This window comes from Salmo trutta, chromosome 14, assembly GCF_901001165.1.
Source record: "Salmo trutta chromosome 14, fSalTru1.1, whole genome shotgun sequence".
Lineage (NCBI taxonomy): Eukaryota > Metazoa > Chordata > Actinopteri > Salmoniformes > Salmonidae > Salmo > Salmo trutta.
The window spans coordinates 78,818,216-78,843,984 of record NC_042970.1 but is presented as its reverse complement, the minus strand read 5'-3'; the positions used below and the strand labels follow the sequence as shown (position 1 = coordinate 78,843,984).

The following is a 25,769-nucleotide window of genomic DNA, read 5'->3' as shown; positions in this document are numbered from 1 at the left end:
TAGCCAATCTTTGAGAGTATCTCTACCGCTCCTGCTGTCTCTAGAGAGTTGAAAACAACAGGTCTGGGACAGGTAGCACGTCCGGTGAACAGGTCAGGGTTCCATAGCCGCAGGCAGAACAGTTGAAACTGGAGCAGCAGCACGGCCAGGTGGACTGGGGACAGCAAGGAGTCATCATGCCAGGTAGTCCTGAGGCATGGTCCTAGGGCTCAGGTCCTCCGAGAGAGAGAAAGAAAGAAAGAGAGAAAGAGAGAATTAGAGAGAGCATATTTAAATTCACACAGGACACCGGATAAGACAAGAGAAATACTCCAGATGTAACAGACTGACCCTAGCCCCCCGACACATAAACTACTGCAGCATAAATACTGGAGGCTGAGACAGGAGGGGTCAGGAGACACTGTGGCCCCATCCGATGAAACCGCCGGACAGGGCCAAACAGGCAGGATATAACCCCACCCACTTTGCCAAAGCACAGCCCCCACACCACTGGAGGGATATCTCCAACCACCAACTTACCATCCTGAGGCAAGGCCGAGTATAGCCCACAAAGATCTCCGCCACGGCACAACCCAAGGGGGGGCGCCAACCCAGACAGGAAGACCACGTCAGTGACTCAACCCACTGAAGTGACGCACCCCTCCCAGAGACGGCATGGAAGAACACCAGTAAGCCAGTGACTAAGCCCCCGTAATAGGGTTAGAGGCAGAGAATCCCAGTGGATCCTATCCTATTTCATGAAGCTCCCGACAAACAGATATTGTGCTGATATTGCTTCCAGCAGCAGTTCGGAACTCGGTAGTGACTGTTGCAGCCGAGGACAGACAATTTTGTTTACGCTCTAGGCACTTCAGCACTTGGCTGGTCCCGTCTTGTGAGCTTGTGTGGCCTACCACTTCGCGGCTGAGCCGTTGTTGCTCCTAGACGTTACCGCTTCATAATAACAGCACTTACAGTTGACAAGGGCAGCTCTAGCAGGGCAGACATTTGACAAAATGACTTGTTGTAAAGGTGGCATCCTATGAAGGTGCCACATTGAAAGTCACTGAGCTCTTCAGAAAGGCCATTCTACTGCCAATGTTTGTTGATGGAGATGCTCGATTTCATACATCTGTCAGCAACGGGTATGTTATGGCCTAATCCACTAATCTGAAGGGGTGTTCACGTAGTTTTGAATATATAGTGTCCTGAGCTTTCTTATATCTCCTAGATATAGAACAGTCACTTCAAAACCTTAGTTCTTATTAGATATTTTTTCACAGTCTTTTTGTTGCCATTTATGAATGTGTTATTCAATGTGTTAATATGGGCTATAGCATTAAAGGACACATTCAATATTTTATCAAACCATTTTTAAGTATTTTTTTTTACCTAAAGGGGTACTATAATTCTAAATCAAATAACTAAATAATCCATGGTACGACCACCTTAAAACAATTCCATATGTCAGCTAGTAGAACCCCCCCAAACGGCTTAGACTTTTAGAGGTTCAGAAACCCAGTGTCAGAGGGAGCAATGTCCAGCACCTAGACACACAAATCAAATCAAATTGTATTTGTCACCTGCTCCAAATACAACCATTTTACGACCTTACTGTAAAATGGTTAACTACAAGCCCTTAACTAACAATGCAGTTGTTTTTATGTAAGAAAATAACTTTTTTTATTAATGAAATGCAACTAAAAAAGATCACACAATAAAATAACATTAACGAAGCAGCAATAACCAATTACATGAAAGATTATTAATTGTCATTAAAAAAAACACGCATCATGCAGACACAATGGGACACAATAATCCCAGATAGACAGACAGACTTAGTTATATGCATGTCAGGGTTCACTTTGGGTCTGTTGTTCTGAAGATCAGTGAGCTGAAGACACCTCTTTCACAAAAGCACACACTGGAAATTCAGAGCAGCTTGCCTTGGCCTTGTCATAATGACAGCTTACTGTTGCCTGTTGTTTCTAGCTAGCTAGTTAACGTTGGTAAATAAAAGTTAGCTAACTAACTAGCTTACTAGCTCAGTATGGGGTCTTGCTGGGTCTTGCATAGAGGTTAACCTCTCTAGGACCGGCGGGACGAATTCGTCCCACCTACGTAACAGCCAGTTGAATCCTGTGGCGCGATTTTCAAAACCTTTGAAATGCTATTACTTCAATTTCTCAAACATATGACTATTTTACAGCTATTTAAAGACAAGACTCTCGTTAATCTAACCACACTGTCCGATTTCAAAAAGGCTTTACAACGAAAGCAAAACATTAGATTATGTCAGCAGAGTACCCAGCCAGAAATAATCAGACACCCATTTTTCAAGCTAGCATATAATGTCACAAAAACCCAGAAGACAGCTAAATGCAGCACTAACCTTTGATGATCTTCATCAGATGACACACCTTGGACATTATGTTATACAATACATGCATGTTTTGTTCAATCAAGTTCATATTTATATCAAAAACCAGCTTTTTACATTAGCATGTGACGTTCAGAACTAGCATACCCCCCGCAAACTTCCGGGGAATTTACTAACAATTTACTAAATTACTCACGATAAACGTTCACAAAAAGCATAACAATTATTTTAAGAATTATAGATACATTACTCCTCTATGCACTCGATATGTCCGATTTTAAAATAGCTTTTCGGATGAAGCACATTTTGCAATATTCTGAGTAGATAGCCCGGCATCACAGGGCTAGCTATTTAGACACCCGGCAAGTTTAGCCTTCACCAAAATCACATTTACTATAAGAAAAATGGTCTTACCTTTCCTGTTCTTCGTCAGAATGCACTCCCAGGACTTCTACTTCAATAACAAATGTAGGTTTGGTCCAAAATAATCCATAGTTATGTTCCAACAGCGACGTTTTGTTCGTGCGTTCTAGACACTATCCCAATGGTAAATAACGGTCATGCGCACGGCGCATTTCGTGACAAAAGATTTCTAAATATTTCATTACCGTACTTCGAAGCATGTCAACCGCTTTTTAAAATCAATTTTTATGCCATTATTCTCGTAAAAAAGCGATAACTTTCCGACCGGGAATCTGCAATTAGCTAAACAGCCGAAGAAAAATACTGCACGGGGTCGAATCATGCACGCGCCTAATTCCATTGTCCTCTGATGGGCCACTTGGAAAAGGCGATAATGTGTTTCAGCCAGAGGCTGCCTCGTCATCGTTCAGGTTTTTCCCGGGCTCTGAGAGCCTATTGGAGCCGTAGGAAGGGTCACGTTACAGCTAAGATCCTGACTCTTCAATAAACAGAAGCAAGAACAACAACACCTTGTCAGACAGGCCACTTCCTGCATGAAATCTTCTCAGGTTTTTGCCTGCCATAGGAGTTCTGTTATACTCACAGACACCATTCAAACAGTTTTCGAAACTTTAGCGTGTTTTCTATCCAAAGCCAATAATTATATGCATATTCTAGTTACTGGGCAGGAGTCGTAACCAGATTAAATCGGGTACGTTTTTTATCCGGATGTGAAAATACTGCCCCCTAGCCCAAAGAAGTTAAAGTCACCCAGAACTGTGAGAGGTGAGCCATCCTCCGGAAAGGAACTTATCAAGGCGTCAAGCTCATTGATGAACTCTCCAAGGGAACCTGGAGGGCGATAAATGATAAGGATGTTAAGCTTGAAAGGGCTGGTAACTGTGACAGCATGGAATTCAAATGAGGAGATAGACAGATGGGTCAGGGGAGAAAGAGAGAATGTCCACTTGGGAGAGATGAGGATTCCAGTGCCACCACCCCGCTGGCTCGATGCTCTAGGGGTATGCGAGAACACATGGGCAGACGAGGAGAGAGCAGTAGGAGTAGCAGTGTTATCTGTGTTAATCCATGTTTCCGTCAGCGCCAGGAAGTCTAGGGACTGGAAGGTAGCATAGGCTGAGATGAACTCAGCCTTGTTGGCCGCAGACCGGCAGTTCCAGAGGCTGCCGGAGACCTGGAACTCCACGTGGGTCGTGCGCGCTGGGACCACCAGGTTAGAGTGGCAGCGGCCACGCGGTGTGAAGCGTTTGTATGGCCTGTGCAGAGGGGAGAGAACAGGGATAGACAGACACATAGTTGACAAGCTACAGAAGAGACTACGCTAATGCAAAGGAGATTGGAATGACAAGTGGACTACACGTCTCGAATGTTCAGAAAGTTAAGCTTACGTTGCGAAAATCTTATTGACTAAAATGACGAAAATGCTAGCTAACTAACACTAACACTACACTAATCAAGTCGTTCCGTTGTGATGTAATAGTTTCTACAGTGCTGCTAGTCGGTAGAGGTTGGCTATTATACAAAAGCAACTTTGTAGCTAGCTAACATAACACTAATCAAGACGTTCCTTTGTAATGTATTTAGTTTCTACAATGCTGCTCGTCGGTAATAGTTGGCTAGGTATGGAACAATGGCGTTGCGGGGGACGGAAATAGCTGCTAGCTAACCTCCATAATTACTAAACTACACAATTATCAAGCTATGACAAAGACAACTATGTAGCTAGCTAGCTAACACTGCACTAGTCAAATCGTTCCGTTGTAATGTATTAGTATCTACAGCGCTGCTAGTTGGTAACGGTTGGCTAGCTAGCAAACCCACTAGCTAGCAGTGGGTTTGATGACTAGGTGTGTTGACTAAGTCTGGAGTCTGGACAAGGCGTCGCGTCGCGGCTGGCTAGCTTACCTCGATAATTACTCTAAACTACACAATTATCTTAGATACAAAGACAGCAAAGACAACTATGTAGCTAGCTAACTAACACTACACTAATCAAGTCGTTCCGTTGTAATGTAATAGTTTCTACAGTGCTGCTAGTCGGTAGAGGTTGGCTAGCTAGCAGTGTTGACTAGCTAGCAGTGTTGACTAGCTAGCAGCTAGCAGTGTTGACTACGTTAGGAGGACGAAAAAAATAGCTAGCCACGATAATTACTCTAATTACTCTAAACTACACAATTATCTTTGATAGCTAAGAAAAATTGATCAGATCAAACAAACCAAACCGTTGTAATGTAAAGAAGTGTAATATTACCTGTGGAGCGAAGTGAAGTGCGACTGCTCACTCCGGACCGGAGTGGTGGAATTGTGGTGGAATGGGTCACATTTTGTTTCTTGTAAAACATGTAGGCCCACTCCTCAAATAAAGAAATGCAACTACAGTATGCTGACTTTAGACCATTTTCTATTTAGATACAGTAACATCCCTTATGTGACATGCTGTTGCTGCATGTTAATGCCCAGACTAGGCTTCTTTAAAATGTATCAACCACAGAACTCACACAGGCTACTCCTGCTTCTACTAATACTTACAGTAGACTACTTCTTGTTTCCACGCATTGACAGTAAGTTGACTCACTGTTCAAGACTTCTCCCTTTCACTTCACTCTGTAAGTACACTTGATGATATCTTGGAATATAGTTTTTGTTTTGATGTTTTTAGCCATACATCAAATGAATCCCTGTATCTTTGTACTTGTTGGTTTATATTGAACTGTGTTTTGGTTGTTACATCAAGGCCTGTATTCATAAAGTGTCTCAGACGGTCCATATAATTATGATATAATGGACTGTGGTTTCATGTGTTTAGTTTAGTTCAGTTTAATCAATTGCATGTTTAATACGTGATCAGTAGATTATGCCGTAATGGACGGATCTCAATTCAATGTTCACTGTCAAAGTATAACAGGGTCAAGTATAACTGTGTGTGTGTGTGTGTGTGTGTGTGTGTGTGTGTGTGTGTGTGTGTGTGTGTGTGTGTGTGTGTGTGTGTGTGTGTGTGTGTATTAATCTGATTGTGGGCTATACAGCCACGACCAAAATGATTGGCACCCTTGACAAATACTGAGCTATACTGTGTGCTACAAAAGATGGGATGAACGTTGTACATGTGGTTTCTCATAAAGACGTGTGCTTGCTATTTTAAGAGCTCTCAGAGCAACAGACATAGATACATATATTATATTTAAGATATAGCAATAGATTGTTGTGGAGACATTTTGAAAATGGCCTGAAGTAAGAGTGACAGAAAGAGTGATTGAGTGAATGCTTCGTAAGAGCTTTAGGAGTAGAATTAACATGAGACACAGTGATGGTGGGTTGTGTTTAGGAGTAGTATTAACATGAGACACAGTGATGGTGGGTTGTGTTTAGGAGTAGTATTAACATGAGACACGGTGATGGTGGGTTGTGTTTAGGAGTAGTATTAACATGTGACACAGTGATGGTGAGTTGTGTTTAGGAGTACTATTAACATGACACAGTGATGGTGGGTTGTGGTTAGGAGTAGTATTAACATGAGACACAGTGATGGTGGGTAGTGTATAGGAGTAGTATTAACATGACACAGTGATGGTGGGTTGTGGTTAGGAGTAGTATTAACATGAGACACAGTGATGGTGGGTAGTGTTTAGGAGTAGTATTAACATGAGACACAGTGATGGTGGGTTGTGGTTAGGAGTAGTATTAACATGAGAGACAGTGATGGTGGGTTGTGTTTAGGAGTAGTATTAACATGTGACACAGTGATGGTGAGTTGTGTTTAGGAGTACTATTAACATGACACAGTGATGGTGGGTTGTGGTTAGGAGTAGTATTAACATGAGACACAGTGATGGTGGGTAGTGTTTAGGAGTAGTATTAACATGGGACACAGTGATGGTGGGTTGTGGTTAGGAGTAGTATTAACATGAGACACAGTGATGGTGGGTAGTGTTTAGGAGTAGTATTAACATGAGACACAGTGATGGTGGGTTGTGGTTAGGAGTAGTATTAACATGAGAGACAGTGATGGTGGGTTGTGTTTAGGAGTAGTATTAACATGAGACACAGTGATGGTAGGTTGTGTGTAGGAGTAGTATTAACATGAGACACAGTGATGGTTGGTTGTGTTTAGGAGTAGTATTAACATGAGACAGTGATGGTGGGTTGTGTTTTGGAGAAGTATTAACATGAGACACAGTGATGGTGGGTTGTGTTTAGGAGTAGTATTAACATGAGACACAGTGATGGTGGGTTGTGTTTAGGAGTAGTATTAACATGAGACACAGTGATGGTAGGTTGTGTTTAGGAGTAGTATTAACATGAGACACAGTGATGGTGGGTTGTGTTTAGGAGTAGTATTAACATGAGAGACAGTGATGGTGAGTTGTGTTTAGGAGTACTATTAACATGACACAGTGATGGTGGGTTGTGGTTAGGAGTAGTATTAACATGAGACACAGTGATGGTGGGTAGTGTTTAGGAGTAGTATTAACATGGGACACAGTGATGGTGGGTTGTGGTTAGGAGTAGTATTAACATGAGACACAGTGATGGTGGGTAGTGTTTAGGAGTAGTATTAACATGAGACACAGTGATGGTGGGTTGTGGTTAGGAGTAGTATTAACATGAGAGACAGTGATGGTGGGTTGTGTTTAGGAGTAGTATTAACATGAGACACAGTGATGGTAGGTTGTGTGTAGGAGTAGTATTAACATGAGACACAGTGATGGTTGGTTGTGTTTAGGAGTAGTATTAACATGAGACAGTGATGGTGGGTTGTGTTTTGGAGAAGTATTAACATGAGACACAGTGATGGTGGGTTGTGTATAGGAGTAGTATTAACATGAGACACAGTGATGGTGGGTTGTGTTTAGGAGTAGTATTAACATGAGACACAGTGATGGTAGGTTGTGTTTAGGAGTAGTATTAACATGAGACACAGTGATGGTGGGTTGTGTTTAGGAGTAGTATTAACATGAGACACAGTGATGGTGGTGTCATGACGTTGGCCTGTGGGTAAGGTTTATGACCCCCCCCATAAATACCTTTCTCCCTTCCCCTCTCTTACTGACCCTACTGAAAGACTGCTGTCCTGTTAAATATAGAGAGTCTGGGAACATCAAACAAATGGGGAAAGGAACCATATTTAGGTAATAAAACCAGTTGGAAATATGCTTGATAACGTAATGAGTATGGATGTCAGTTCATTGTTATCTGTGACATTATGACTGATGACAGGACGACATAAACTGTACCTGGGAAAGTATACACCCTCTAGTTATCAGAGTCACATGGAATTGTTATGCAATTGAAATGTTTGATATTGAAATTGTTTGTTAGGAGATTAAATGTAATTTTAGCTTCCAAATGAGAGATTTGGGTTTTCATAAGGAAAGTGCCCTGCTTGATCAGTGGCCCACCCCTGTGAAGAGGAGGGGTTATAAACGATGAAATACATCCTTCCCCCCTCTCCACTATATAAGCCTTTGACGAAAAGATAACCGTTGTTCCAGTACGTGAGGTCTGCAGCCTCTACGTTAGAAGGACACACATGTCAAGAACAGAACTAAGCCAACCTTGGCGTGAGCTATGGCATGAACTGGTATTAACCTTGAGCTTATTCACTACAGAAGTGATACTTCCTAGCCGTTGAGTTCGCAGCGGCCGCTGTCGACGTGGGCTAGGAAAGGACGGACGAAGATACCACCACGTATCCAATTTACCACCAGAGACATTGTTCCGAGTACAGGAAGATCTGTTGGCCAACCCGGCCAGCATCTATGACCAATCTACCGAAGCGCAGCTCAGAGTAAATATTTATTGCATTTTCCTTTTCCAAATGGGCGGTAATTTAGAATGCATAAGATAATGTATTTACGATGGCATAGCTGCTGTTTGTGGTTCCTAAGTCTTCCCGCTCTTTCATTCAAGCCCAACCCCCTTTCCTTTGTGTAACCAGGTTCCGTCCACCGGGACGTTTTCTGTATGACATTCGTTTGTATTCTGTGTATTTGTAATTCTGTGTGATTAGTTTAGGTATTTAGTAAATAAATAATTAAACCCAATTTTGTATTGCTGATTCAACTTGTTAGCCAGGGTTCGTGAAGATAGCCTAGAATTTACAACTTTCATTATGAGACTGAAAATAAGATAAGGGTTAATATTGACTGCTATCGATGTAAAATATTACTAAGTATTTTAAGAGTTTATTCGGAAGATAACAGCTCTATAAACGTTCTTCCGTGGTGCCCTAACTTTCTAGTTAATTACATTTACATGATTAGCTTAATCAGGTAATATTAATTACAGAGAAATCATTTTATAAGTTAGCATGTCATATCACTTAATCCGGCATAGCCAAAGACACGACAGTGGGTTGTGTTTAGGAGAAGTATTAACATGAGACACAGTGATGGTAGGTTGTGTTTAGGAGTAGTATTAACATGAGACACAGTGATGGTGGGTTGTGTTTTGGAGTAGTAGTAACATGAGACACAGTGATGGTGGGTTTTGTTTTGGAGAAGTATTAACATGAGACAAAGTGATGGTGGGTTGTGTTTAGGAGTAGTATTAACATGAGACACAGTGATGGTGGGTTGTGTTTAGGAGAAGTATTAACATGAGACAGTGATGGTGGGTTGTGTTTAGGAGTAGTATTAATATAAGACACAGTGATGGTTGGTTGTGTTTAGGAGTAGTATTAACATGGGACACAGTGATGGTGGGTTGTGTTTAGGAGTAGTATTAACATGAGACACAGTGATGGTGGGTTGTGTTTAGGAGTAGTATTAACATGAGACACTGACGGTGGGTTGTGATTAGGAGTAGTATTAACATAAGACACAGTGATGGTGGGTTGTGTTTAGGAGTAGTATTAACATGAGACACAGTGATGGTGGGTTGTGTTTAGGAGAAGTATTAACATGAGACACAGTGAAGGTGGGTTGTGTTTAGGAGTAGTATTAACATAAGACACAGTGATGGTGGGTTGTGTTTAGGAGTGGTATTAACATGAGACACAGTGATGGTGGGTTGTGGTTTCGTTTGTTTAGATGCACACACTTACTGTCAACTTGATGTTCTGCTTTCCTGTCTGTCCTCTCACAGGCCTCCTGAATCATATCTGAAATCTGTATATACACATTAGACTATTGTCACGTCCTGACCAGTATAAGGGTTAATTGTTATTGTAGTTTGGTCAGGATGTGGCAGAGGGTAGTTGTTTTATGTGGTTCGGGGTGGGGTTCAAAGGGCATTTGATTTATGTATTCCGGGTTTTTTTGGGCACTGTGTCATGTTCATGTATTTCTGTTTTATCTAGTAAATCTGTTTCTATGTTTAGTTAATTGGGGTTGGGACTCTCAATTGAAGGCAGGTGTTGTCTCTTTGCCTTTGATTGAGAGTCCTATATATTAGGGTGTGTTTTGGTTTGTATTTTGGTGGGAGATTGTTTCTTGTTTTGCTTGTTTCTTGTTTAGCGTGAGTAAGCCTTACAAGACTGTTTCGTTGATCGTGAGTTCGTTCTTTTGTTATTTTGGTGTTCACTTCGTTATTTCAATAAACGTAAAGATGAGCATCCACATTCCTGCTGCATTTTGGTCCTCCTTTCCCGACGTCAACCGTGACAGAATCTTCCACCACAAAAGGACCAAGCAGCAGAAGAAGGAGCAACAGGTGGACTGGAAGGAGCAGAAGGAATTCGGTGAGGACCAGGAACGCTACCGAGGTACACGACTGGCGAGGAAACCAGAGAGGCAGCCCCAATCATTTTTTTGGGGGGGGCACACGGACAGATCAGCGGAGCCGAGGAGGGAACCAGAGCTAGTTGGGGGAAAATGGGAGGTGAGAGAAAGAGACTATAAAGGAGTTGATGGGTAAATTGGAGGAGAAAAGGATGAGAGAGCTACTATGTTGGTGTTTTAGGCACGACATTCGCCCTACAGAGCGTGTCCTAAGGTTGTCACCTGAAGTAGCGTTTATTAATAGTCCTGAGGTGCGTGCTAGCTGTCTGGTGAGAATAATACCAGCACCACGCACCAGGCCTCCAGTTCGTCAGCCCAGTCCGACTCGTCCTGTTCCCGCTCCCCGCACTAGCTCTGAGGTGCGTGTTCCCAGTCTGGCACGTCCAGTACCAGCACCACGCACCAGGCTTCAAGTGCGTCAGCCCAGTCCGACTCATCCTGTTCCCGCTCCACGCACTAGCCCTGAGGTGCGTGTTCCCAGGCTGATAACCCCAGTACCAGCACCACGCACCAGGCTTCCAGTGCGTCGGCTCAGTCAGGAGTCGCCAGAGCTGCCCGTCAGTCAGGAGTCGCCAGAGCTGCCCGTCAGTCAGGAGTCGCCATAGCGGCCCGTCAGTCAGGAGTCGCCAGAGCTGCCCGTCAGTCAGGAGTCGCCAGAGCTGCCCGTCAGTCAGGAGTTGCCAGAGCGGCCCGTCAGTCAGGAGTCGCCAGAGCGGCCCGTCTGCCCGGAGCCGCCAGAGCGGCCCGTCTGCCCGGAGCCGCCAGAGCGGCCCGTCTGCCCGGAGCCGCCAGAGCGGCCCGTCTGCCCGGAGCCGCCAGAGCGGCCCGTCTGCCCGGATCAACCAGAGCGGCCCGACTGCCCGGATCAGCTAGAGTGGCCCGTATGCCAGGATCAGCCAGAGTGGCCCATGTGCCCAGAGTCTGCCGATGACCCGAAACCAAGGGAGTCTAGCAGCAACCCTGAACTGAGTAAGCCTGACAATATAGAACTAATAATAATGAACTGTCTAATGATTGAGTCTGCCTACAGTGTGGAAAGGAGGAGGTCAGCCTACGATCCGGAACGAGGGAGGTCTGCCTGCGGCCCGAGGCTGATCGGTCGGTCTGCATGTTGGAGGACAGTAGGCCGGAGCCTGAACCACCACCTGCATAGGTGGGTTGGGGAGGGGGGGTGTAGCACAAGTGCCGTCGGTGACGTCAGCCACCCACCCTTCCCTCCCTTTAGTTTAGGGGGAATTTTTGTTGTTGTTTTGGGTTTGGTTTATTTAGGAGGTGCGTCCGGGGTCTGCACCTTTAGGGGGGGGGGGGGTACTGTCACGTCCTGACCAGTATAAGGGTTAATTGTTATTGTAGTTTGGTCAGGACGTGGCAGAGGGTATTTGTTTTATGTGGTTCGGGGTGGTGGTTTTTGTAGAAGGGCATTTGATTTATGTATTCCGGGGTTTTTTGGGCACTGTGTCATATTCATGTATTTCTATGTTTTGTCTAGTATATCTGTTTCTATGTTTAGTTAATTGGGGTTGGGACTCTCAATTGAAGGCAGGTGTTGTCTCTTTGCCTTTGATTGAGAGTCCTATATATTAGGGTGTGTTTTGGTTTGTATTTTGGTGGGAGATTGTTTCTTGTTTTGCTTGTTTCTTGTTTAGCGTGAGTAAGCCTTACAAGACTGTTTCGTTGATCGTGAGTTCGTTCTTTTGTTATTTTGGTGTTCACTTCGTAATTCAATAAACGTAAAGATGAGCATCCACATTCCTGCTGCATTTTGGTCCTCCTTTCCCGACGTCAACCGTGACAACTATACAGAATATGGTTCTCTGTATCTCAGTTGGTAGAACGTGGCACCTGCAACATAATGGGTTTTATTCCCAGGACCACCCATATGTAAAATATATGCACATGGCTGTAAATTGATTTGGATAGTTGAGTCTACTAAACTGCATTATATATGGACAGCAGACTACAATAGACCACACAGTCAATACAGCAGGCTATAGTGATGTTCATTGATGTCTCCGCTAGATAAAGCTACTACCAGTACTGTACAACAGAGCAGGCTGGTGAGTGGATAAATAGGGGGATGGACTCATTGCAATGGCTGGAATGAAGAATCACTAACCATTCATTTTAATAATTTTACAGTCCAAATGAATGAGGACATCAGATGAGGACTGGAGGCTGCAGTAATGTTGAGATGCCAGTAGGGAGATCTCTAGTCTAGAACACTGCAACCTTCAGTACCACTTTGATGCAGATGATGAGGAGGGATGGGAACGGGTCAGATTTTAATTATTTAAAAAAATATAGGCCCATTCCTTAGAAGAATAAGAAATGCAACCATTTTTTGACATGTTGTTTATGCATGTCAGTGTCTTAACATCCTGACTAGGCTGCTTTTAAAATGTGTCTCACACTTACAAATCAAATGTTATTAGTCACATGCGCCGAATACAACAGGTGTAGACCTTACAGTGAAATTCTTACTTACAAGCCCCTAACCAACAGTGCAGTTTAAAAAAATACGGATAAGAATGAGATAAAAGTAACAAGTAATTAAAGAAGAGCAGTAAAAAATAACAATATATACAGGGGGGTGCCGGTACAGAGTCTATGTGCGGGGGCAACGGTTAGTTGAGGTAGTATGTACATGTAGGCAGAGTTATTAAAGTGACTAAGCATAGATGACAACAGAGAGTGGCAGTGGTGCGGAGGGGGGGGGGGGCAATGCAAATAGTCTGGATAGCCATTTGACTTGTTTAGAAGCCTCTTGGACCTAGACTTGGCGCTCCAGTACCTCTAGCCATGCGGTAACAGAGAGAACAGTCTATGACTAGGGTGGCTGGAGTCTTTGACAATTTTTAGGGCCTTCCTGACACCGCCTGGCATAGAGGTCCTGGATGGCTGGAAGCTTTGTCCCAGTGATGTACTGGGCCGTTCGCACTACCCTCTGTAGTGCTTTGCGGTCGGAGGCCAAGCAGTTGGGATACCAGGCAGTGATGCAACCAGTCAGGATGCTCTCGATGGTGCAGCTGTAGAACCTTTGAGGATCTGTGGACCCATGTCAAATCTTTTCAGTCTCCTGAGGGGGAATAGGTTTTGTCATGCCCGCGTCACGAATGTCTTGGTGTACTTGGACCATGTTAGTTTGTTGGTGATGTGGACACCAAGGAACTTGAGCTCTCAACCTGCTCCACTGCAGCCCTGTTGATGAGAATGGGGGCGTGCTCGGTCCTCTTTTTCCTGTAGTCCACAATCATCTCCTTTGTCTTGATCACATTGAGGGAGAGGTTGTTGTCCTGGCACCACACTGCCAGGTATCTGACCTCCTCCCTATACCCTTTGTCGTTGTTGTCGGTAATCAGGCCTACCACTGTTCAGTCATCGACAAATTTATTGATGGTGTTGGAGTCGTGCCTGGCCGTGCAGTCATAAGTGAACAGTGTGGAGTGGGTCTAGGAGTGGGTCTAGGGTTTCTGGGATGATGGTGTGAGCCATGACCAGCCTTTCAAAGAATGAATCGCTACAGACGTGAGTGCTACGGGTCTGTAGTCATTTAGGCACAGGCACTTGGTGGTCTGCTTAAAACATGTTGGTATTACAGACTCGGACAGGGAGAGGTTGAAAATGTCAGTGAAGACACTTGCTAGTTGGTCAGCGCATGCTCAGAGTACACGTCCTGGTAATCCGTCAGGCCCTGTGGCCTTGTGAATGTTGACGTGTCTAAAGGTCTTACTCATGCCGGCTGCGGAGAGCATGATCACACAGTCGTCCGGAACAGCTGGTGCTCTCCTGCATGTTTCAGTGTTATTTGCCTCGAAGCGAACATAGAAGTAGTTTAGCTCGTCTGGTAGACTCGTGTCACTGGCCAGCTCTCGGCTGTGCTTCCCTTTGCAGTCTGTAATGGTTTGCAAGCCCTGCCACATCCAGCGAGCGTCAGAGTCGGTGTAGTACGACTCAATCTTAGTCCTGTATTGATGCTTTGCCTGTTTGATGGTTCGTTGGACAGCACAGCGGGATGTCTTATAAGCTTCCAGGTTAGAGTCTCGTTCCTTGAAAGCGGCAGCTCTAGCCTTTAGCTCAGAGCGGATGCTGCCTGTAATCCATGGCTGCTGGTTGGGGTATGTACGTACGGTCAGTGTGGGGACGACGTCATCGATACACTTATTGATGAAGCCAATGACAGATATGGTGTACTCCTCAATGCTATTGGAGGAATCCCGGAACATATTCCAGTCTGTGCTAGCAAAACAGTCCTGTTGCTTTGAATCTGCTTCATCACTTTTTTTTTGATCTAGTCACTGGTGCTTCCTGCTTTAATTTTTGCTTGTATGGAGGAATCAGGAGGATGGAATTATAGTTAGATTTGCCAAATGGAGCGTGAGGGAGAACCTTGTATGCGTCTCTGTGTGTGGAATATAGGTGGTCCAGAGTTCTTTTCCCTCTGGTTGCACATTTAACTTGCTGATAGAAATTTGGTAAAATGTATTTAATTTTCCCTGTGTTAAAGTCCTCGGCTACTAGGAGCGCCGCCTAGGACCGTTTTCTTGTTTGCTTATGGCGGAATACAGCTCATTCAATTCTGTCTTAGTGCCAACCTCTGACTGAGGTGGTATGTAACCAACTACGAAGAATACAGATGAGAACTCTCTCGGTAGGTAGTGTGGTCTACAGCTTATCATGATATACTCAACCTCAGGTGAGCAATAGCTTGAGAATTCCTTAGATATAGTGCACCAGCTGTTATTTATAAAAATACATACATCGCCCCTTGTCTTACCAGACGCCCGCTGTTCTATCCTGCCGGTACATCGTATAACCAGCCAGCTGTATGTTGACATTGTCCTGGTTCAGCCACAACTCCGTGAAGCATAAGATGTTACAGTTTTTAATATCCGTTGGTAGTTTATGTGGTGTGTTTGCCAGCAGAATTGAGGGAATTGGGGGTTTATTAGATCGCCTCCGAATCCTCAGAAGGCAGCCTTCTCCACGGCCTCTCTTTCTACGCCTCTTCTTCATGCAGATCACAGGGGTCGGGCCTGTTCTTGTTTCTCTGCACTGTCAGTAAGTGTTGTTGGTTTAGATGAACTAACTCAGCATCACCTTCCTGTCATCCATAGACCTATACAGTTATTTATATGGACATTATACTGTATGTCCTTCATTAGCACTTTATATTCACAGAATAGTATATGGACAACAGGCTACATTAGAATATATATGGATAACAGGCTAAATTAGACTATATATGGATAACAGCCAACATGAGACTATATATGGACAACAGGCTACATTAGACTGTATATGGATAACAGGCTACATTACACTATATATGGACAACAGGCTACATTAGACTATATATGGACAGCAGGCTACATTAGACTATATATGGACAACAGGCTACATTAGACTATATATGGATAACAGGCTACATTGGACTATATATGGATAACACGCTACATTCGACTATATATGGATAACAGGCTACATTAGACTGTATATTGATAACAGGCTACATTAGACTACATATGGACAGCAGGCTACATTACACTATATGTGGACAACAGGCTACATTAGACTATATGTGGACAGCAGGCTACATTAGACTATTTATGGATAACAGGCTACATTAGACTATATATGATAACAGGCTACATTAGACTATATATGGATAACAGGCTACATTAGACTATATATGGATAACAGCCTACATTAGACTAAATATGGATAACAGGCTACATTAGACTACATATGGATAACAGGCTACATTAGACTATATATGGACAGCAGGCTACATTAGACTATATATGGACAACAGGCTACATTAGACTATGTATGGACAGCAGGCTACATTAGACTATATATGGATAACAGGCTACATTAGACTATTTATGGATAACAGGCTACATTAGACTATTTATGGATAACAGGCTACATTAGACTATATATGGATAAAAGGCTACATTAGACTATATATGGAGAACAGGCTACATTAGACTATATATGGATAACAGGCTACATTAGACTATATATGGATAACAGGCTACATTAGACTATACATGGATAACAGGCTACATTAGACTATACATGGATAACAGGCTACATTAGACTATACGTGGATAACAGGCTACATTAGACTATACGTGGATAACAGGCTACATTAGACTATATGTGGATAACAGGTTACATTAGACTATATGTGGATAACAGGCTACATTAGACTATATGTGGATAACAGGCTACATTAGACTATATATGTATAACAGGCTACATTGGACGGTATATGGATAACAGGCTACATTAGACTATATATGGATAAAAGGCTACATTAGACTATATATGGATAACAGGCTACGTTAGACTATATATGGATAACAGGCTACATTAGACTATATATGGATAACAGGCTACATTAGACTATATATGGATAACAGGCTACATTAGACTATATATGGATAAAAGGCTACATTAGACTATATATGGATAACAGGCTACATTAGGCTATATATGGATAACAGGCTACATTAGACTATATATGGATAACAGGCTACATTAGACTATATATCGATAACAGGCTACATTAGACTATACGTGGATAACAGGCTCCATTAGACTATACGTGGATAACAGGCTACATTAGACTATATGTGGATAACAGGCTACATTAGACTATATGTGGATAACAGGCTACATTAGACTATATGTGGATAACAGGCTACATTAGACTATATGTGGATAACAGGCTACATTAGACTATATATATAAGTACACTTGACAATATCTTGAAATATAGTTTCTGGTTATTTGATTTTAGTCATAAGTCATATTCTTGAGGGTAATGTATCATTTTACTTCTTGTTATGTTTTGAGCTGTGTTTTGGTGATTACATCAGGGCCAGTATTCATAAAGTGTCTCATTGCCACAGTGTTGATCTAGGATCAGGGCCCCCAGTCCATATAATTATTATATAAATGGTGTGTGTGTGTGTCTGTGTGTGTGTGTGTGTGTGTGTGTGTGTGTGTGTGTGTGTGTGTGTGTGTGTGTGTGTGTGTGTGTGTGTGTGTGTGTGTGTGTGTGTGTGTGTGTGTGTGTGTGTGTGTCTGTGTGTCTGTGTGTCTGTGTGTCTGTATGTGAGTGTCACTTGCTGTTTAGCCTCACAGTTTGGGGATAAGATTTATCATTGAACCTGGTGGTCAGTCTTTAGGCTGCTGTACAGCTTGAAGGACCGCAGAGGATTGAACATTTATCCTCCTATATTTGGGGCTCTGAGAATAAAACAGCTTCAGAACAATCAATGTAGAAATGTGTGTTTACAGTTCTACTGTAGTTGTTGTTATTGATGATGTTGATCCATAGTGCAATAGACAGACAGTATTCACACACACAACCATATACAGATTTCGGATCTTAAAAGTAATCCTGCAGCAACAGGAAAAGTGAATTATTATGTGGATCATAATTAATGTGGTGGTTGACACAGTTTTCATTAGGGAAAATGAAGTCTGACAGTTGAATTTACAAACTTTAGAAGCCTCTCTACAACCAAAGAGTGATCAAATTATATCCTACATCCGTAACACAATACAACACAACACAATATGAGCCTGGTTCATTTTCAGTAATGAGGCCCTGTACCCCATTTACAGTTTCTACTTCAATGTATCAGGTGGAGTTATTCACCAGCTATAGAGTGAGTTGTTGTTTATGTCTCTAAGACTGCAGGGTGGGAGATGCAACAATGGCCTTGAGAACAGCAGGAAGTGTGTTGGTGGTCTTTCTCTGGTCTGTGACAGGTATGTTATCATTCATAATTGTATTATTGAATCCTTAGACATTTCTAAAAGAATGCAGATCTTGATGTTATTCTGGTGTGTTCAGTGGTGTCGTCTGTTAGGAATCTCCACTACACTTTTATAGCTGCATTTCGCACCTCAATAAGTGTAGCTGTAGTTTCCATTCACACTCAACTAAGCAACTACAGACACAACGTGTGGACAAAACCCTACTGTTAGTGTAAGCCAATAGGTAATACCCTTGTGTTGTGTGAATCTTTCAGTGGTACTGGGTCAGAATGGCTGGAGTGTGACTTACACCAAGAAGAGTATCTGTGCCTTTAAGGGGTTAACAGTTGAGCTGTCCTGCTCTTACACATATCCAAGTGGTAGAGTCACAACAACCTTCTGGTTCACAAAAAAGGATGCTAAAGGGAATCCTGTGAGTCTGAGTGATGACCCAGACTACAAAGGTCGTGTGAAGTACCTTAGAGATGAGACGAATGGACACACCTTGACAATCACAAGCCTGAGAGAGAAAGACTCAGCTACGTACAAGTTCAGATTTATAACAGATCAGACTGGAGGGAAATATACTGGTGATCCTGGAGTCACTCTGTCTGTTACAGGTACAGTAACATTCTATATACTGGTGATCCTGGAGTCACTTTGTCTGTAACAGGTACAGTAACATTCTATATACTGGTGATCCTGGAGTCTCTCTGTCTGTCACAGGTACAGTAACATTCTATATACTGGTGATCCTGGAGTCACTCTGTCTGTCACAGGTACAGTAACATTCTATATACTGGTGATCCTGGAGTCACTCTGTCTGTCACAGGTACAGTAACATTCTATATACTGGTGATCCTGGAGTCACTCTGTCTGTAACAGGTACAGTAACATTCTATATACTGGTGATCCTGGAGTCACTCTGTCTGTCACAGGTACAGTAACATTCTATATACTGGTGATCCTGGAGTCACTCTGTCTGTAACAGGTACAGTAACATTCTATATACTGGTGATCCTGGAGTCACTCTGTCTGTCACAGGTACAGTAACATTCTATATACTGGTGATCCTGGAGTCTCTCTGTCTGTAACAGGTACATTAACATTCTATATACTGGTGATCCTGGAGTCGCTCTGTCTGTCACAGGTACAGTAGCATTCTATATACTGGTGATCCTGGAGTCTCTCTGTCTGTCACAGGTACAGTAACATTATATATACTGGTGATCCTGGAGTCACTCTGTCTGTCACAGGTACAGTAACATTCTATATACTGGTGATCCTTGAGTCACTCTGTCTGTCACAGGTACAGTAACATTCTATATACTGGTGATCCTGTAGTCTCTCTGTCTGTAACAGGTACAGTAACATTATATATACTGGCGATCCTGGAGTCTCTCTGTCTGTAACAGGTACAGTAACATTCTATATACTGGTGATCCTGGAGTCACTCTGTCTGTCACAGGTACAGTAACATTCTATTTACTGGTGATCCTGGAGTCACTCTGTCTGTCACAGGTACAGTAACATTCTATATACTGGTGATCCTGGAGTCTCTGTCTGTAACAGGTACAGTAACATTCTATATACTGGTGATCCTGGAGTCTCTCTGTCTGTAACAGGTACAGTAACATTCTATATACTGGTGATCCTGGAGTCACTCTGTCTGTAACAGGTACAGTAACATTCTATATACTGGTGATCCTGGAGTCACTCTGTCTGTCACAGGTACAGTAACATTCTATATACTGGTCATCCTGGAGTCTCTGTCTGTAACAGGTACAGTAACATTCTATATACTGGTCATCCTGGAGTCTCTGTCTGTAACAGGTACAGTAACATGCTTTATACTGCTAGTCTGTTCAATTAATATCTACTGTCCATTTAGGTCTAGAAATTGGATTTGTATATATGAAACAGATTGAAGAATGAAATGTGTTTAGAATGTCTTGCATTATGTGATTAAACTATGAACAGGTGATTCAGGGTTTTAATGTTGTGATCTACTCCAGCTCTGCAGGTGAAGGTGACTCCAACATGGTGGGCAATGTCGAAGACACTGACCTGTAGCACCACCTGTACTCTGACTGGTAACCCCACCTACATCTGGTACAAGAACGGACAACATCTAGATGAGAGCACCTCCCCCCAGTACAAAGACCCAGTCTCCAGTAACTATGTAGACAGTTACTCCTGTGGTGTAAAAGGCCATGAGGATCTCCACTCTCCTGCAGTGTGTGAGTGTTTATTTAATTAACAGTACCGTACAACCTCTGTGTGTGTTGGTTTCACTATGTAATATTAGAACTGTTATCATTTCTAGAATGAACTGAGAATATATTCCAGTTGTCCTCTTGTTATGTCACTGTGTTTCAGGTGTTCAGGGTCAGGACTGCAGCAGAGTAACTTACACCAAGAGGAGAATCTGTGTCTTGAAGGGGTCAACAGTGGACATATCCTGTACTTATGTTGGTTATTATTCCACCACATCAACATTCTGGTTTAGAAGTGATAAGTCGACCCCTGAAGACCTAACCAGAGACCCAGGGTATACAGGTCGTGTGAAGTACACTGGAACATACGAAGGTCCCTTCACCCTGAGAATCACAGATCTGAGAGAGGAAGACTCAGCTGAGTATCGCTTCACTTTTAAAACATACAACTTTGAATGGGGTCATATTTTCCCAGGAACAACTCTGTCTGTCACAGGTAATACTACACTGTATGATACAACTGTAAATCATATTGAATTACAGGAGAAAATAAATGAACCATCCTGTTAACACAGAGGTGTATGTGGTTTTATACATATTGTTTCAGGTCTGCAGGTGAAGGTGACTCCTGCTGCAGAGGGACAGAAGACACTGACCTGTAGCACCACCTGTACTCTGACAGTCAACCCCACCTACATCTGGTACAGGAATGGACAGAATGTACAAGATAACTCCTCTCCCATGTACTCCATCAGCAGTGAGGATGCAGACAGTTACTCCTGTGCTGTAAAAGGCAGTGAGGGTCTCAGATCTCCTGCAGTGTGTGAGTTCAGTGCAGCACAATAGTTCAGTATTCTATTTGATTTGATTTTTACTTAGCAAGTATCATGCACTCAGGCAAAATAGACATGCCTTACTTTATCAATCATTTTACAACAATTTTTTTTATTTTTTTACTATTTGTTAATACTACTTTGACAAAATGTTTGGTATTTTACATCAGATAAACCAAGGAACACCTCAGTGTCAGTCAGTCCCTCTGGTGAAATAGTGGAGGGCAGTTCAGTGACTCTGACCTGCAGCAGTGATGCCAACCCACCTGTGGACAAATACACCTGGTACTTTCAAAATAAGACTTTTCTAAATGGATTTGGACAGATGTACAACATAAGTAAGTTCAAGTCTAAGGACAATGGACATTACCACTGTGAGGCCCAGAATGGAAGAGGATCTAGGAACTCTACAGCTCTGATGATCATTTTACCAGGTGAACTTTCATCTTCAATATTTCAATACAAAATTACATTTCAATCTGATATTAATAATTATACTTTGGCTTATCATACTTTGTTTTATAATTATATATACGTTGAGATTAGATCAGTTAACAGATGTTGTATTATTGTCCTAGACTACATTATGTTCAATTTATTAAATTACAGTACTTGTATCATCCATATTTTATTATAGAGAAACAGACCTCAGTTCTGACTGCAGCTGTAGGAATCATAGTGGTTGTTCTGGTTCTCATCCTCTGTCTCTCTGGACTCATGTGGTTCAGGTGAGTGAAGAAGTGATTAACTTCATTCATGTATTTATTGGCCCAAAGCCCTTAACTACTAAACTATATTAGAAACATATCAACCTCCAGTGGTCAGTAGAGAGCAGAACTCACTCTGTCCATCTTTACAGGAGATCCACAGGAGGAAGTGATGCCACAGCAGACACACAGGTGATTATATCAGTTACACCAGGACCCCCCCCCCCCCCCCCCCCCCCCCCACACACACACACACAGCTCATCAGGCTTTGATTATATGAATCAGCTGTGTAGTGTTCGGGCAAAAAAACAAAATGTGCAGCTCTGAGATCAATGTGTGCAGGGCCCAGCTCTGAGTTTGGGAAACCATGAGTTACAACTCCATTTTCATTCATTTACTGTGTCACGACAGTCTCTTTCATACTCTCTCTCTCTCTCTCTCTCTCTCTCTCTCTCTCTCTCTCTCTCTCTCTCTCTCTCTCTCTCTCTCTCTCTCTCTCTCTCTCTCTCTCCAGAATGTCCATCCTGACCCTACCAGTGACCCCAACAGTGACATGTACACACCTCTGAACATGAATACCAGGTCACCAGAGTATGACACCCTGGCAGTAAGTGTGTGTGTGTGTGTGTGTGTGTGTGTGTCCATAAACCTTTTAGAGGGAGTGCTAATTCAGTATGTCTTCTTTCAGAATGTGAGGGGAATCTCCCTCTGAAGAGAAACACCACAGAAGCTGGACTGAAGAGAAGCACCACAGAACCTAGCCTGAAGAGAACCACCACAGATCCTGGCCTGAAGAGAACCACCACAGATCCTGGACTGAAGAGAAGCACCACAGAACCTGGACTGAAGAGAAGCACCACAGATCCTGGACTGAAGAGAAGCACCACAGATCCTGGCCTGAAGAGAAGCACCACAGATCCTGGACTGAAGAGAAGCACCACAGATCCTGGCCTGAAGAGAAGCACCACAGATCCTGGACTGAAGAGAAGCACCACAGAACCTGGACTGAAGAGAACCACCACAGAAGCTGGACTGAAGAGAACCACCACAGAAGCTGGACTGAAGAGAACCACCGCAGAAGCTGGACTGAAGAGAAGCACCACAGAACCTGGACTGAAGAGAAGAACCACAGAACCTGGACTGAAGAGAACCACCACAGAATCTGGACTGAAGAGCTTCTGTTCCAATCCAAAGCCAGGCTTCACACCTCTATTCTCTTGCTATCATATCTAGATGGTTTTCCAGACCATGATCTTTAACTTTTGAGTAAATGCTGGAATATACATTTTATTGTTTTATTATGATAATTATGTATATTGATGATAAATGGGATGGGTTACGCTTCTGCTTTTTTTTCAATGGGATTTTTCCATTTCCATATTTTTTATTGTGTACTATTCTGTTTAATATCTATAGTTGAAGTTTATATTTCTGATCTTTTTCAATGGAATTTTGCCATTTAGGGATTTATAACATCAATAGTCCTACTTTCCTCAGCAACTAATATGGATAATATTGATAAAAGCTTTTTAATATTTTTAGCTTTTGGGTCAAGTTTCTCCTGATGTGTTTAATGATGATTTACTTTGTATTGCTGTCATATATTATTCCACATTTTATATTTGGGGTGGCAGGTAGCCTATATTGGGGTGGTAGGTAGCCTATATTGGGGTGGCAGGTAATCTAGTGGTTAGAGCGTTGGACTAGTAACCGGAAGGTTGCAAGATCGAATCCCTGAGCTGACAAGGTACAAATCTGTCGTTCTGCGCCTGAACAAGGCAGTAAACCCACTGTTCCTAGGCCGTCATTGAAAATAAGAATTTGTTCTTAGCTGACTTGCCTAGTTAAATGAAGGTAAAAAATATTATGCAATACGATATTGTTTTTTTATTTTTTATCAGTACATTACATACATTTAAACATTTGCAGTTTTTTACATTTTATATTAATTATAATTGTATATTACGTAATGCTATATTGTTCAGTGTCATGATATCACTTGTTTTGTCATCACATTCTTCATTATTATGTACTTTATATACGTTAAATACATGTTTACCTTTGCAGTTTTTACTGTGTGGTTTAGTGTCAATACAGTATAAGCATCATGTTGTAAACAAGATCAACATTTAAGACAATAAATACTTAGATTATTTGATTAACTAATTATACATTGATTCATAACTATTTCCACTCAGGTCTTGTTTCTTGTATTTCTGCCTATTAGACACATGATGGTGGCATTGAATCATTTAACCATGAGTGGCTAGGCCAGCGTTTCCTCAACTCAGCTCTAACCACTAGGCTACCTGCCTTGTGGGGAACCCCTTGAGGTCCCCAGGACTGAGTTGAGGAAACGCTGGCCTAGCCACTCATGGTTAAATGATTCAATGCCACCATCATGTGTCTAATAGGCAGAAATGCAAGAAACAAGAGCTGAGTGGAAATAGTTATACTCAATGTATTATTAGTCTGTCTGTCTCCCCGCCATAGTATAGACAGGCTGCACTACCAGACCCCACCTCTGGGGGCATTGTATATGCAGACTGCACTATCAGACCCCACCACAGGGGGTATTGTATAGACAGGCTGCACTACCAGAACCCACCACAGGGACATAGTATAGACAGGCTGCACTACCAGACCCCACCACAGGGGTATTGTATATGCTGACTGCACTACCAGACCCCACCACAGGGGGTATTGTATAGACAGACTGCACTACCAGACCCCACCTCAGGGGGTATTGTATAGACAGACTGCACTACCAGACCCCACCTCAGGGGGTATTGTATAGACAGACTGCACATACAGACCCCCCCACAGGGGGTATTGTATAGACAGACTGCACTACCAGACCCACCACAGGGGGTATTGTATATGCAGACTGCACTACCAGACCCCACCACAGGGGGTATTGTATAGACAGACTGCACTACCAGACCCACCACAGGGGGTATTGTATATGCAGACTGCACTACCAGACCCCACCACAGGGGGTATTCTATATGCAGACTGCACTAACAGACCCCACCACAGGGGGTATTGTATATACAGCCTGCACTATCAGACCCCACCACAGGGGGTATTGTATAGACAGACTGCACTACCAGACCCCACCACAGGGGGTATTGTATAGACAGACTGCACTACCAGACCCCACCACAGGGGGTTTTGTATATACAGACTGCACTACCAGAACCCACCACAGGGAGCATAGCCATTATTAGAGGACTTTGATTTCTGATTTACCCAAAACACTACAACAATAATGAAATACATGCTGTACATCTAACATTGATTTATTGTGAGGTTTAGCTACAATGTTTCCTGAGGGAAGGACCTCTTATCCCCTAAGGATTCCAGTGGTGGACCTCACCTCCCCTCAAGACTCCAGTGGTGCCCCTTCCTCCCCTCACGACTCCAGTGGTGGACCTCTCCTCCCCTCACGACTCCAGTGGTGGACCTCTCCTCCCCTCATGACTCCAGTGGTGGACCTCTCCTCCCCTCAGGACTCCAGTGGTGGTCCTCTCCTCCCCTCAGGACTCCAGTGGTGGACCACTCCTCCCCTCAGGACTCCAGTGGTGGACCACTCCTCCCCTCAGGACTCCAGTGGTGGACCTCTCCTCCCCTCAGGACTCCAGTGGTGGACCTCTCCTCCTCTCAGGACTCCAGTGGTGGAGCTCTCCTCCCCTCAGGACTCCAGTGGTGGACCTCTCCTCCCCTCATGACT

General features: G+C 43.1%; 2 protein-coding genes across 2 annotated transcripts in view; both read left to right on the top strand.

Annotated features, from left to right (window-relative positions):
- LOC115147894 (B-cell receptor CD22-like) overlaps positions 1 to 25,769 on the top strand; it is a 206,691-nt gene that overhangs the window by 92,002 nt on the left and 88,920 nt on the right. The gene's annotated exons all lie outside the window — the stretch shown is intronic.
- LOC115147492 (B-cell receptor CD22) overlaps positions 18,416 to 25,769 on the top strand; it is a 51,470-nt gene continuing 44,116 nt past the window's right edge. Inside the window, exons 1-4 of the mRNA XM_029689741.1 lie at positions 18,416 to 18,659; positions 21,103 to 21,318; positions 21,499 to 21,762; positions 21,966 to 22,056. Coding sequence (XP_029545601.1) covers positions 21,237 to 21,318; positions 21,499 to 21,762; positions 21,966 to 22,056 — 437 coding nt within the window. The 5' untranslated portion in view covers positions 18,416 to 18,659; positions 21,103 to 21,236. The remainder of the gene's footprint in view (positions 18,660 to 21,102; positions 21,319 to 21,498; positions 21,763 to 21,965; positions 22,057 to 25,769) is intronic.